Source organism: Emydura macquarii, unplaced genomic scaffold (assembly GCF_026122565.2).
Source record: "Emydura macquarii macquarii isolate MOO-44397 ecotype Brisbane River unplaced genomic scaffold, CSIRO-AGI_Emac_v2 contig_1790, whole genome shotgun sequence".
NCBI classification, from domain to species: domain Eukaryota; kingdom Metazoa; phylum Chordata; order Testudines; family Chelidae; genus Emydura; species Emydura macquarii.
Genome location: NW_027131927.1, coordinates 23127899 through 23142682, shown reverse-complemented (window position 1 = coordinate 23142682; position 14784 = coordinate 23127899). Strand labels below are relative to the sequence as shown.

The 14784-nt window shown below is 39.2% G+C and overlaps 1 protein-coding gene across 10 annotated transcripts in view; it reads right to left on the bottom strand.

The window, feature by feature from the left end:
• ARHGAP24 (Rho GTPase activating protein 24) overlaps positions 1 to 14784 on the bottom strand; it is a 463741-nt gene that overhangs the window by 33572 nt on the left and 415385 nt on the right. For all 10 annotated transcript variants that reach the window (XM_067557109.1, XM_067557111.1, XM_067557112.1 and 7 more), the window contains one exon: positions 7569 to 7776. In XM_067557109.1, coding sequence (XP_067413210.1) covers positions 7569 to 7776 — 208 coding nt within the window. The remainder of the gene's footprint in view (positions 1 to 7568; positions 7777 to 14784) is intronic.

Here is a 14784-nt window from a genome sequence, read left to right as displayed (position 1 = left end):
ACTTAAGTGATTGCACAAACTCATCTGTTTCTTTATGGCATTTATTTGGGGACTACATGGGCAGCACCCTCCTTCTCCTGCTCATATGTGACTCTGGGTTCAATGGCATGCAAATGAGAAAAATGACAGTTCATACTGAGAGGTCGATAGTACTTTCTTAGGTGCTAATGTAAGAAGTATGGACTTGGCTTAAAATCTTCTGTCCAGCACCTAGTCTTGTCTGGACTCTAGACAGATGGACGTATATATGTGAGGAAGAATACTCCACTCCAGGCCATGGAGCAGCTGGGTGGGCTCAATGAATTAGGCCTACAGATGCTGTGCAGTCTGGGGTGAGATATGTAAATGGCTGGAATGGGCTTCAATGCCCTCTAAGAAATAGTACAGAGGAATTCACGCATAGGGGATCCACCCCTCTTGGCATTCAACGACCTGAGTTCTGTACCATATGGGTTTGTTTATCCAGCCCTCTCTCTCATTTGTGTATCAGAACCACACCAGCTCCACTGTTGGCAATCTCCATGCCCTTTGGGAGGTGAGGGCTGGACTGAGGCCATAGTAATAAACTCTGGAGTCAAGATTAAGAAGGGTATGTGTAATTTTGTATTCCACAAACTTGCTCTATTGTGTTTGCTGCATTTTCTTCTCTTTTCATCAAATTCTCTCCCGCACCACAGTAAAAGGGACAGCAAGATATTAAAAAGAATTCCAATATATTCAAGTACTTCAATAAAAGGCTCATAAAAATTTTTCTCTCTCTCACATACAGACATCCACTCTTCGAGAAAGAGCTTTACAATACAGAAATTCCCAGCAAAGCTAGTGCACCAAGATGAAAGAGAATTTGATTAAAAAAAGCACTACTAATTTCAATCAACACAAGCATTTGTCTTGATTAGGTTTTCTGGCATTTGATTTTTGTATCTAGATTCAGAAAACACACACAATATACATGATCATTGTTCAAGCAAAGACTGTCTCATTTCTTTATAGCTTTAGTCTGTTTTTAAAACTCTCCATGGTTTGTCTTGTCTCTTTAGGAATGTGCAAATAAAATTAACTCTCCTTATCAAGTTTGCCCTCTTTCTGTTGGGTAAACATTGTTGTTCCTACCCCCATGCTCAGTGTTCCAAGCAGAGCATGGAATGAGCACTGGCTTCATTTACGTGCCAGCATCATCAGTCAGGTCGTCATAGCTCTGGGAAGGTGGAATATTTTCCTGCCACTGCAGAGCCAGCATTGAGAGCACACAGCCACAGTACACGATGGGCTTGATCACTCCTAGCTATGCACAGGGGGGCAGAGGGCGTCTTTCCTGATTCCTGCATGAACTTTCACCTTCCCCTGGGGCCAGAACAAATTCAGTCCTGCTCCAGCACTGACAATAGTGTTAGGATCCTCACATGGTTCCCCCCCGCTGCACCCCCAGAGTAGCTGGGAAGATGCAGGGAGATATATATAGCACACTGTAAAGGGATGTTGCAGATGTCATCCCGGAATGTGCCTCTCCATTGCCTGGTAGAGTGACCAGCTGTCCCGATTTTATAGGGACAGTCCCAATATACAGGGCTTTTTCTTATACAGGCACCTATTACCCCCCTCCCATCCCTGGCCCGATTTCTCACACTTGCTATCTGGGTCGCCCTATTTGGCGGTGTCATGTCTAACTCTTTGCTGCTGCTGCACAAGCATTCTCTCCTCACTTCCATGCCCCAGTGTAGCAGTCCCCATTCTAGCTCTAGATGGGAGTTGCACAAAAACAATCCAGGTGACTAGATGTTTGTTTTCATTTCTTGAGAAGAGGGTGATTTCTCTCTCTCTCTCTCTCGGGTTTAAACAAACACATAGGCCAATTTCTGTCCCCAGATACATACATGAAACTGCCACCATCTTCAGTTTCACTCACACACACACACACACACACACACACACACACACACACACACACACACAAAGACAGAGTCTCGCCTTTAGAATCCAGAGGATTCCCCTTACTTGATAACATTGCTCAGCTAGGTCAGCTTTTGAATGAGAAGTAATTTATGGTGCCCTTGTAACATGCAGTTGCTAAAATGCGAGGCTTCAATAACCACTGGCAGACAGTCCAGTTATCTATACAGGAAGAATTCAACATGATATGCTTATGACCTTGATAATCTTGCATTTATATGGCTTTTGTTCAGATGGGGCCCAAAGTGCTTTGCTTTGCTTTTGACAATTCCAGTGATGAAAAGCACATGAATATTCCTCATATTCAATTCCACATTTTGAATTATTTGAATAACACAGAGATTGCTGGTTATCACATACAGGCGCTTACAGCTTATTTCCTCAGCTGATAGCAACACTGAATAGAACAGCATGAAGTATTTTAACTCTTAATATATTATGTTCTTCTCTACAGGAACCCACAACTATTAAAGAATATTATGAGGATTTTTTGTTTTCTGGAGGCATTAGTTGAACAGTAATATATGCTCCTTTGTCAGCATTTGTCCATAGGGTTTTTTCCTCTCTCTCTCACTCACCCCACCTCCACACACACAAGCTCCTGAATTTTAACCTCCTCTGAAGATCTGGATTTTGTACATCGATGGAAATAGCTATGAAAATCTTCCTACATTAATATTTATGTCTGTGTCAGTAACATTTCAAATATTTTCCTTTTATGAGAGATCTTGACTTTCATATCATTTCATAATTGTGATGAACAGTAGATGGAAAGAAATAATATAAAAAAAGAAATCCAATTTTGCTTCCTTCCAGAAAAAGTTACAAACTAAAGAAAATCTCACGTTATTTTCTTTAATTGGTGAAGGAGTCTCCAGGCCAATTTTACAAAATAAATAGCTGATCTTGTTAGATTTTGTGCACATAATTATAAATATATTTGTACAATATAATGCAAGCATCAAGGTGTATTGGTTTAAATCAAACAATTTAAATCACCGATTTTAATAATGATTTAAATCAGCAAGCAGGAAACCTTGATTTTAATCATGTTTTGCATTTATACTTTATGTTTTCCTAAAGAAAGGTTGAGTCTCATTGGTTTGTAATCATTAAAATGTTGAGTTGCAACATGCACTAAATTTGGTGCTTCTTTTTGCTAAACAAGACACTATACCTATACACATGTATTTAAACAATTATATGGCTTAATTTACATTTATTCAGATTCTTAATTTTTAATTTCTTAATGTTAGAAAATGGTGAATGATGCATTATTTTATTTATTAGATTAATTTTTTACTGCTGATTTGTGTCAAGCTCTATTTGGATAGAAATTCAAATTCAATTACAAAGCACAAAACCAGCATTCTTTTAAATAAAACTACCTTAAATGTGCTGGATACAAAAGAAAAAAAGTTTATCAAAACGTGATTTGCATTTAAAACTAACTGATTTATTAAACATAGGAAGTATGATCGACTGTTAGCTAACTGAACTGATTGGTTTTGGTCACCATGCCTGTCAAGATTTTAGAACTAGTAGATTTCATCTTCTCACACTGAGATTTTAATCATAGATTGGAAGAGGAAAACTAACTTTCCTGATTTTCCAACTCCCATTGGTTTCTTAACTTTGACTGAACAAGTCATTGAACTGAACTAGTTGAATAAACTGAAATGAAGAAAAGATTCTCTCTTTTCTTTTCCCATATGTAGAATAATCTATTGCTGTCAAAAGCTGGGTTAGTGCATCAAACTCTGGTTTCAGATGCTTAGCCAGTAATTTCCACCGGTTCAGTGGTTTGACTTTCTTTAAAACTTGACAGCAAACACGTACTGCTTAATATTATTCTTTGCATTTAATTTAAATGACTTTAACAGATTATAATAAATTATCAATAACATAAATTATCAATTTCAAATGTAATTTTAAATAGATTTATTTTTAAAAAAATAAACCCATATTTAATTTTAAAAAAATATGATTTAAATAAAAAAATATGATTTAAACCAAAAGAAATTTTAATCATCAGTTTTTATCTACCCTGACAAGCATGGACTGAGGGATTGTAAATTTAAAATATTTTCAATACAACAGAATGAAGCAACCATCCAAAAGATAAGCAAAATTGACTGTCTGATAAAGATGGTTTGTAAATAAAGGCCTATTGGAACCATAGTGGTAACATTAGGGATATTTGAACGTGGTAATTAAGATGGGAAATTATCAACTGGAGATGTTCTTTAATACAATTTCATTCACTCACTCACTCACACACACACACTCACACACACACAGTTTTCCTTCTGGCCAATCTAAAACTGTTTTACTTTAGTCTATGTTTGATCACACAGTTCTCAGAGCAAGTCTCAATAGGCTTTCGTGGTAGCAACAGTATGCACAACCCCTTTGAAGCTGTAGGATTGGGATATTTCAAGGACAAGAAACATTTATTGATATTCTAGTTCTTATAGCGGGGACTGGAAGTCAGAGGGTGTAGGTGTTATTCTAGATTTTGCCATTTTTTCATTCTGTGACATTCGTAAAGTCACTCAAGTACAGATTCTGCTCTCATTTATAATACAGTGGTATAAATCCAGAGTAACTCCATTGACTTCAATAAAGTTACTCTGGATTTACAATGGCATACCTGACAGCAAGCTCTTAATTCTTTGTGCCTCAGTTTTTCCATCTGTAAAATAGGGATATACTGTCCACATAAGACTGTTTTGCAGTTTAATTCATTCATGTCTCTAAAGTACTTTGAGATTCTCTGAATGGTACTGAAGATGTGCTAAGTATTTTTGTAATTAACTCTACCAACTGAGAACCAAACTACTAAGAATTACAGTGCACCATATTGATTTCAAGTTAGGCTTTTTATCATTTCATTTAGAATGAACCATGTATTTGCTTCTGCAGTTCACCTGATGGCCTTCACTGCTAAATCAATGTAACAGGATGTGCACAGGAAAAAAAGGGGAGGGGCAAGAAGCTACAGCACATTGGACAGCATATGCCTTAAAGGATACTGATCAGAAAAAATAACATTGCTTTAAAGTTCCATCTTGCCCATACTTGTAAGATGTTCAGGCAGTGGTTACAACATTTTAAAAGACAGTGATGCTATTTTAAAGCAGTCAGTACTGATATGGTAACTATACAATCTTGCCTTCTCCCCCCCATCCCCAAATTCTAAGGGTATTCTTCTAAAATAACCAAAGAAGTCTCATGTAAATATTAGAGGAACAGACTGCTTAGTAGTGTTTTTTTAATGTATGAATTTAAAATATATATAATTAACTGCCCTGCCCTTTTATTACAAAAAATGGAAGTGAACTTTGTTTAAAGGCTTTTATATTCAGAAAAATGTCAATGTGCAAATGGCAAAACATCAGCTCCTTGTTTCCAAATCATAACTCCAGAGACCAAAACAAGTTTTTCCTACAATTAGAGCTGCAGAACCAGTACTGCTATGGAATAGTGACCTGGATTCTGTTCTGTTTCATGCATGCACTATCAACAAAACTGTCAATTAAACTCCAACTGCAAAAACCTTTATTACTGCTGATGTCTGAAAAGCAAAGTACACAGCTTGATATTTAGATCCTATGTTTGGTTCTGCAATTTTAGACTTCATATCAGTCATTAGCCATTTGCGTACTAAACAAACTGAATCTGGAAGTCCAAGAGAGATAATAAATATGGAACCGCCCATAATTTTAATTGGACAGTCACTTTTCAGACTATAGTCACTTTCCAATGTTCCTCTTGCAATACAGGCTCAACCAAACTAGTAGAACATGCAGTTGCCTAGAACAACCAAAATGTTACGTAGGGAAGTAGACACAGAGCAGTGTGTGTGTTGCAGGGGGGGGGCGGCGGCGGGGGGGAAGGGGGTGGACGGGACAGGGGGTGGAGTGGGTATATCCACAGCATTGTCTCCCCTTCTCCACAGCACATGGTAATCTTGAATGCCTGCACGTGGGCTGGAGGGAGATGGGAGTAGCAAGATACAGCCTTAAATTATTATTGCTATTGCAGCAGCAGCAGCAAGAAGTCCTAACCAAAATCAGGGTCCTATTATGCAGGGACTGTCCAAACAAATAGTGAGAAGCAGTCCCTACCCTGGACAGCTCTAAGTCTAAACACAAAACATAATGGGTGGGAAGGAAAACAGAGAGATGGAGAAGTGTCTCTCTCAGTATCACTCAGGGGCAGAGTTAGAAATAGAACGTAAAACTCTTGACTCCCAGACCAGTGCCGTATCCCCTAGCCTGTCACACTGCCTATTAAAGCAAGTGAAAACAAACGAAAACATGGACGCTTGTTTTCATACAAACCTATAAGGAAGGGGCGAACTACAAATACACAAGCCTCTGGAGAAAAACTGCAGTGCCAGAGAATTCTAGGTAACTAACACTGATGTTTCTAGCTGCTTCCATTGCAATCATGTACCTGCTTCACAGCAACACCACATGAACCCTCTTCTCCATTTTGTTCTAAAGATGAAACAGCAAGCTTGTTCCTGCAGCTCATTAGTGGGATAAAGGTGTTGTGAGAGAAACCTGAGAGAAATATTCATACTGCTCAGCTCTCAAATCACTTGTTTTATAATAGATGAGCTCTCCACACCACTTTAAAGCAGCACTTCTGTCCAGCATGTTAGACACAGCATCCGAGTGGGTTATTTTAAAATATAATTTTCTTTTCAATCATTTGGCCAGGGGGCACTGAAAAAGTCTCATTCAGGCTCATTTATACCCCATGTCAATTCATCTGCATCTCTGGCAGCGCTGATACCAGCAATATCATTACTAACATTTATCTTAAAAGACAAAACAAAGAAGAAATGCATTCAAAGAAAGCCTGGCTACTATATATTTCTCATTACTTTTTAAAAACATGCCTTTCCCCATAGCATAGCTATGCAATACTGTTCTAATCAATACATTTAAAAAAATTATGTGCTTTTACACTCTGATGCAAAAATTCATCTTCAGTGTCACTTGCTATAGTTCTACCCACATCAAGCTCTTCCCCCACCAACCTTGCCCCTAGTCCACTTTTTATTTAAAAAGTAATAAAGAGGACATGAAGTCAATTACTTTTGTTCTTCTTCTGCACTATCCCCTTGATAATCTGCTCTTAAAAAAAGCAGAATTGAGGGGGAAATGGCACCACAGCATTCTACATGTACTGTGTCTCTCCAATTCCATATCAAACATGTTTATTTAATGAGAAGATGAAAATGTTTTCTAACTATCAGGCCCACAAACTCCAATTAAGACCTGACTCATTTTGGCTCAGGCACCATTAACAGTCAAAGATCCTGTAGAACAAATGCAAGCCCCCACCCCGGCTTAGGTTAGGCATTCCATCACACTTGTGCAACCCTCTCGCCTTCTAGGGAGTTAGTAGAGGTGTCACCAAGGGCCTAATTTGAAAAACGTGGCTGTTCAACAGTTAGTCTATAACTGGAAAAGTCCACAAAAGTTATACAGGTTCAAACCACACTAACTCAGTGAGGATTCAATGCCATTTATCTCATAGTACAGCAGATCACCCAAGCTCTGATCGACTTCTCTAGGTAGGGAGAATATTGCGCATTTTACCTGTCAAATGATGGCTTCTCTCCACAGTCAAATGCATCCTGTAACTCTTTGACAAGGTTAGCCTGGCCTGGAAGTCGAAAAAGCCCTTCCTCCTTCAGCCCCCGCAATCGGATAAAATCCACACACTGTTCCACCAACATGGGAGCCAGACGGTTCCCATATCTCTTCTCATACCGGACTGTGTCTTCTAGCTTCTGTCCAAAGATACCTATGCATAATAAGAGGAGACATGAGTGGGTTGAGGGAAAGATAGCATTCGAATGGACAAAGAGGAAAGACTGTCCAATAATAACCTGTAGCACAACTAACCCTCTTTACAGATTACACAGATACACGGGTAATCTGCTCCTAAATCTCAATTTCACATCGAGCGACCTTTATAAAATACACCACACTGCTATATTTAACCATAATAGCCCAAAAGACAATTGTAAAAATATCAAGAACCACTGACACAGAATACTGTAACTTTTAAAAATAAAACACAAAACTACCTTCAAATTGTAAGGGGAAAGCAATGCAGGGAGACAAAACTGACACACAAGCTTTGAACCCAAAACATTACATACGTCCATCTTTGCTCTTTGGGGCAAGGCTACGTGTCCATGGACACAGATACAGCTCTAATATCACATCTAAGCTATATGAACTTGTTACTCTTACACACTCTGGGTAAAACTTTCAAAAGGGGCATGAGTGACCTAGGAGGTTAATTCCCCCTGACTTTCAGTGAGACTGGAAAATGGGACTTTGGCAGCTCTTTTGAAAATTTTACCCTAAGTGCCTGATTTATCAGAGATGTTTAACACCTGCAACTGCAGCTGGAGTTCTTGGTGCGCAGCTCCTCTGAATTGGGTCATAAGTTAAAGTACACATAAACACACCACTCCTATAATTTACTATGTGTGGTACAATTACCTTCTTTGATAGTAACAACCTTCTCTTTCTCACATATACATTTTGTTATGTCAGATTGACAACCCTGAACACTAATAATGCCTGTATTTATCCACAGGTCAGGTAGCTCTGAACAGTAACAGCACAAGTTTGCTCACACAATGCACTTCAAACCTGACCGGGTAGTGAAAACTCCATTCGAACCTTGGGCCTTTCTGCCAAAGATTGTCATTTGTGATGGCTGTTTTGTGATGGGAATATCTGTTCTATAGCCAGAGGGTTAAAGAACACCAATATATTTCATATACAGAAGGACACTAAACAACTTGCAGTCATTCATGACCAGGGACTGAATTCCAAATAATGACCTATAGTTGAGAACCTTCCCTTTCCCATTACACAAGCCATAGGATGAGAAAAATCCATTAGGTCAGATACCGCCCTTTGATAAGTATGCACAGCGCCAGTGACTTAAAAAAAAAAAAAAAAGATTTTAAAAAGAGACTCAAATTGTGGATGTTTTAGTCCATTTCCCATTTTCCCTCCTAAAACTAAATTTAATCTTTAAAGGTTGTTTTGGTTTGATTTTTCAAATTGTAATTGTTTTTACTAGTACACCATAATAAAGAAAGCTGGTAGAATTCTAGTTTGTGTGTCCAGCCAAGTGATTCAGGGGTGCAGAATATCATAGTTCTGATTTCCATTGGCCCTTGCCTGAGAATGTACCCGGTGGTAGGTAGAGAAGGGTGGAACCCTCTCTCCTAGCCCCACTCTCTGCATGTTGCAGAAACGCCAAATGGCAACCATCAGCAGCTACTGAAGGAGTATTTGTAATGTCACAGTTAATGAAGCTTAGAGAAAGATTAACTGGCACAGTTTAGCCAGTTCTCAGTCTCAGCCGCTAGAAGCCCATGGAAACTATGTTTTATTTATTTATTTATTAAATAACTTTTTGGTTTGTAGTTTGCTCTATGTGGGGATGATGGGAGGATTAAACATGCTTGTGGTTTTTGAGCTGATTGAGCTAAGGATTGCTGTCTAGCCATATTAAGGAGTTCCTCCACTCCGTCCTTGCTTTAGACTCAGTGCTGCCGAATTGAGAAGAAAGCTCAATTGAAAGCATGTGTTGTCATCACAACTCCCACAGGAGAGTCAAACATTCAAACCCCATTCTGCTCATGGGCTTGTACCCAACACCACAAGTCAGCAGCTCTTGGTCACCTGTTGAGTTAGGTTCTTGAGGTAGTTGAATGTGAAATGGCTAATAGGCAGGGTAATTTTCACAAGCCAAGGCAGTGTTCTGAGAGTTATCGCTGGGGTTAGTTTAATTAGGCCAGACAAAATATTGACCCTAAACCTTGAAACAAATCTGAATCTTTATCAATATGGGAAAAATTGTAGCTAACTTTTAATTTGTTTCAAATTCTGCGTGCCTTTGGTACATGGGGCAGGGTGAGACTGGATAAGAAATGGAAATATCATAAGTAGAGTTTCCGACCTGGACCAAAAGAGGAAGCTCTGGATATATTGCAGCAAAGCCAGGTTCTTACTAGATATCTAACTTCAATTTCCACACGTTTCAAACTGTAACTGAAAACAGCAATTACTCCTCCTTTTCAAAGCTGCCTAGTGTTGAAAATAGCAGCTTGCTCTTAATAATTGAGATGAAACTGGAAAATGTTTTGCTTTGCATGAAATTAACTAATCTTTTATTTTTTCCCCACATCAGCCTTGTAAAGCTTTCTGCACTGCTCTAGCTCTCTCTACCCCAGGCTTTCCCTGATAAAGCTGTTCTATGAGCAGATACTCAGAGGTCCCCCTTCACCAACAGCTCATAATACTTCATGGCACTAAATAGAAGATTCAACACTTTTGAAGTTAAATTAATCAGTGTAAAATGTGAATTACAAGTATAAGTACAACTCATGCATATTGAAAATGTAATTAATATGAATGAGCTCTATCTCATTAGTCATACTTTTTTCTCATTCCACTAATGTTTTTCTGATTAATGTTCATATTACAGGCCTGCTTCCATCTACACAGAAGAGACACAAGTTTTCAAAAGCATTAAACTACTACAAGTCCCATATTTGCACTGACACCATTGTCAAAACACATAATTTCAGGCTAATACATTTATTGGGTTGCTCTTTTTTTTTCCATTTATGGAATTGGCTTTCAAATCATGTCTAATCTGAAATGAATGAAGTGAAAAATATGATTATTGAGGCACTGAGAGAAAAAATGTTTCTATACTGTTATAAATTGCAGATGCACTGCAGTGCAAGCTGTAGTATATTGAAAGCAGCTGGCGGCTGCATAGCATTAAGATGCCCGTAACCGGCTCTAAACCAGTATCATGGAGTACAAACAAAGTAAGGAGTGGTTCAACCTCTACAGGTGGCATGTTTTAAATGGGTAAAACCTCTTCAGTGCTGTATTTCAGCAGCAAATCTCAATTGCTGAATGAGAAATTTACAAAATTAAATGAGGGGGATTATAAAATAAGTAACATGAAAGAAAGGCCACTAGGGTGCACACAAGAAACTCCCACCAAAAGGAAAAGCTAAAAGTTTCTAACTTAGGTTCCTAACGTTTGTAGGCTAAAGCCATTATGAAGGCACCTATATAAATATGTCCTATTTTTAAGAAGCGCTAAGCACCTGCCACTCCCATTGACTTGAATGAAGTATCACAGAATTGTAGGACTGGAAGGGACCCGAGAGGTCCTCTAATCCAGTCCCCTGTATTCATGGCAGGACTAAGTATTATCTAGACCATCCCTGACAGGTGTTTGTCTAACCTGCTCTTAAAAAGCTCCAATGACGCCAATTCCACAATCTCCCTAGGCAATTTATTCCAGTGCTTAATCACCCTAAAGTTAGGAAGTTTTTCCTAATGTCCAACCTAAACTGCCCTTACTGCAATTTAAGGTCATTGCCTCTTGTCCTATCCTCAGAGGTTAACAATAATTTTTCTCACTCCTCCTTAAAACATCCTTTTCTGTACTTAAAAACTGTTATCATGTCCCCTTTCAGTCTTCTCTTCTCCAGACTAAACAAATGCAATTTTTTTCAATCAAAAAAGCTAACAATGTTAGAAACCATTAGGAAAGGGATAGATAATAAGACAGAAAATATCAATGCCACTACATAAATCCATGGTACATCCACACCTTCAATACTGAATGCAGTTCTGATCATCCCATCTCAAAAAAGATATATTAGAATTGTAAAAGGGCAACCAAAACGATTAAGGTATGGAACAGCTTCTGTATGAGAAGAGATTAAAAAGACTGGGAATGTTCACTTGGAAAAAAGACAACTAAGAGGGGATATAATAAAGGTCTATAATATCATGACTGGTGGGAAGTAAGTGAATAAGGAAGTGTTAATTACTCCTTCACATAACACAAGAACCAGAGGTCAACGAATGAAATTAGTAGGCATCAGGTTTAAAACAAACCTAAGGAAATAGTTCTTCACACAATGCAGAATCAACCTTGTGGAACTTGTTGCCAGGGATGTTGTGAAGGCCAAAACTCTAATGGGGTTCCAAAAAGAATTAAATAAATTCATGGAGGATCAGTTCATCCATGGCTATTAGCCAAGATGGTAAGGGATGCAGCCCCATGCTCTGGGTGTCCTTAGCCTCTGTTTGCCAGAAGCTGAGAGTGGATGACAGGGAATGGATCACTCAATGCTTGCCTGTTCTGTTCAGTCCCTCTGAAGCACCTGGCATTGGCCACTGTTGGAAGACAGGGTACTGGGCATTGATCTGACCCAGTAGACTGTTCTTATGTTTTTAAGTTATATTCTCCAATATTTAAGTCTATGGGCCAGATTTTCAGAACTCTTTGAGAGCATAGTTGCATGTACAGGTGCATAATTTTCATGTGCAATTACAGCAGTTCTGTGAACCAACAACTTGTTAACTAAACCAACATAACTGGCTATTTACACGTGCAATCACAGTCAAGGCTCTATACAAAGCCCATTGAAGTTAATAGGTATCTTTCCATTGACTTCAATGGATTTATATCAGACCCTAACAATGCACACAGTGTTCGGAAAATCTGGCCCATAAACTTTCATGATGATTTCTTTTGGAAGAGATCTTATGTAAAGCACAAACAACGAGAGTCCTGTGGCACTTTAAAGACTAACAAATTTAATTTCTGCAGGCATAAGCTTTCGTGGGCTGCAACCCACTTCGTCAGATACAAGAAATAGAAATCAGATGGGGTGTGTGTATGCACACACACACACACACGCACACCCCTGAGAGTAAGGAACAACAATGGTGAGGGTAGGTGTTAGCAAAGTCCATTCAGTTAGAGTAGATGAGGCCTATTCACAACCATTGATTAGAAGGTGAGAATGTGTGAACAGTGACAATAACTTCTAACCATTGTCACTGTTCAGACATTCTCACCTTCTAATACAGTGTTTCTTAACCTGGAGTTTTAGAGGGGTCGCAAATGCAGAGCTGGTATTGGGGGTGGCAAGAAAGGTAATTGCCTGGAGCCACAGGGGCGCCATGAAACTAAGTTACATGCCTCAGCCCCGTGGGGGTGGGACTCAGGCTTCAGGGGTACAGTAGTTTGGAAAGGTTAAGAACCACTGGTCTAATCAATGGTTGTGAATAGGCCTCATCTACTCTAACTGAATGGACTTTGCTAAAACCTACCCTCCGCATTGTTGTTCCTTACCCTTGGATGTATATATATACCCTCTATCTGATTTCTATTCCTTACATCTGACGAAGTGGGTTGCAGTCCACGAAAGCTTATGCCTGCAGAAATTAAATTTGTTAGTCTTTAAAGTGCTACAGGACTCTCGTTGTTTTTGTTGTATACAGGCTAACACGGCTACCCCTCTGGAAATTCACTGTGTAAAGCACAGTTCAACTGGCACAAGTGCAAATGATCAGCAAGGGCTCCAGCTGCATCATTCAATCCTCTGCCCATAAACAGAGTGATTTCACTCAAGTTTTCAGAACAGAAGAGATGTGTCAAAACATATAGAAAAACTGAAGCAGCTGAAAGTCTCATTTATCTATGAGAAGCCTGCAGCAGCACTAAGTAAAAAAGGTCAACTGTCTGCAAATTAATCTGCTAATCCTCTTCTCAAATTCTGAACATTCCTAGAATAGTTAAACTCATATGGCGGGAACAGACAGCAAGGGAGAAGTAGCTTACACCAACAGGTACATAACATGTACATAGACATGTACGGCTTCTCTCTCAACCAGATTTTCAGAGATGCTGAATAGCTCCAATTTTTCAAAAATAAATCTATATGCAATATTTAAATCTAGATCTAGATTATCAGCACCCTTTGTGTGCATAGTTGCAAACAGAGATACATAATTTGCATGTTAAATTACAGCAGTTGCACAGCGCTTCTGAAAAAAATAAGATCCTCTGCCTTTATTGCACTGGAAGTACCATAGCTAGTGCTGCTTCCTCTTTAGGGGCACCTCCTGTTCACCTTCCCCTGTGTGGGCAAAACTCCAAGAGCAATGGAACTACCTTGTTACTGCTGAACTTGGTGGGCAGGTGGCAGTGTACCCATGTTGGGGAAGATTGGCACATGTTGCAGGGCACTGTGCAGCAACACAGAAGGACAGTTTAGTAGTAGGCTAGGAAGGGAAGAGATGGGAGCACAGACAGGGGAACCGCAAACTATGAGGAAACAAGGGCCAGATCCAGCTGCATGTAGCATCTTGCAGCCTCAACTTCATCCAACTGGGGGGGAGTGGCTATATGTTGCTGAGAATTGTGTGAAGAGAGGATTCCAACACTTTTGGCCTGTGTGTGTGGAATTAACTCATGCTTGGAGTGGAGATGAGAATTTGATCCTTTATTTCCATTCACCTACTCACAGCGGTGCTTAAAATAGCACTAAAATGGCCATGATAGGCTACTTCTCAGATTCTGAAAGATAAAGTTTCCTTTCTCTCATCAAAGAGTTAATTTTTTTCTCATTACATGCCAATGTATTTTGAAAGCCAGCCTTAGTCCACCAACTGCCACCTTTTAATCAATAGGATTATGTGCAATGTAGAATTAAACTGGCTTTAACAATGTCTCTGCAGCAGGTGGAAGTGGGAGTACAAACTGCAGAGGAATAGGATGAAACAAAGCAAGGCAATGATATGCAACAGCATAATAATGCATGTGTGAAAAACAGATATCTTTGGATCCAAGGATTTGGACACCTGGACAGATGTAAATTCTCTCATCCCCTCCCCTCATGCAGGAATAAGTGTCAATCAGACCCATTCTTTCAATTTTACAAATCTAATAGTTGAC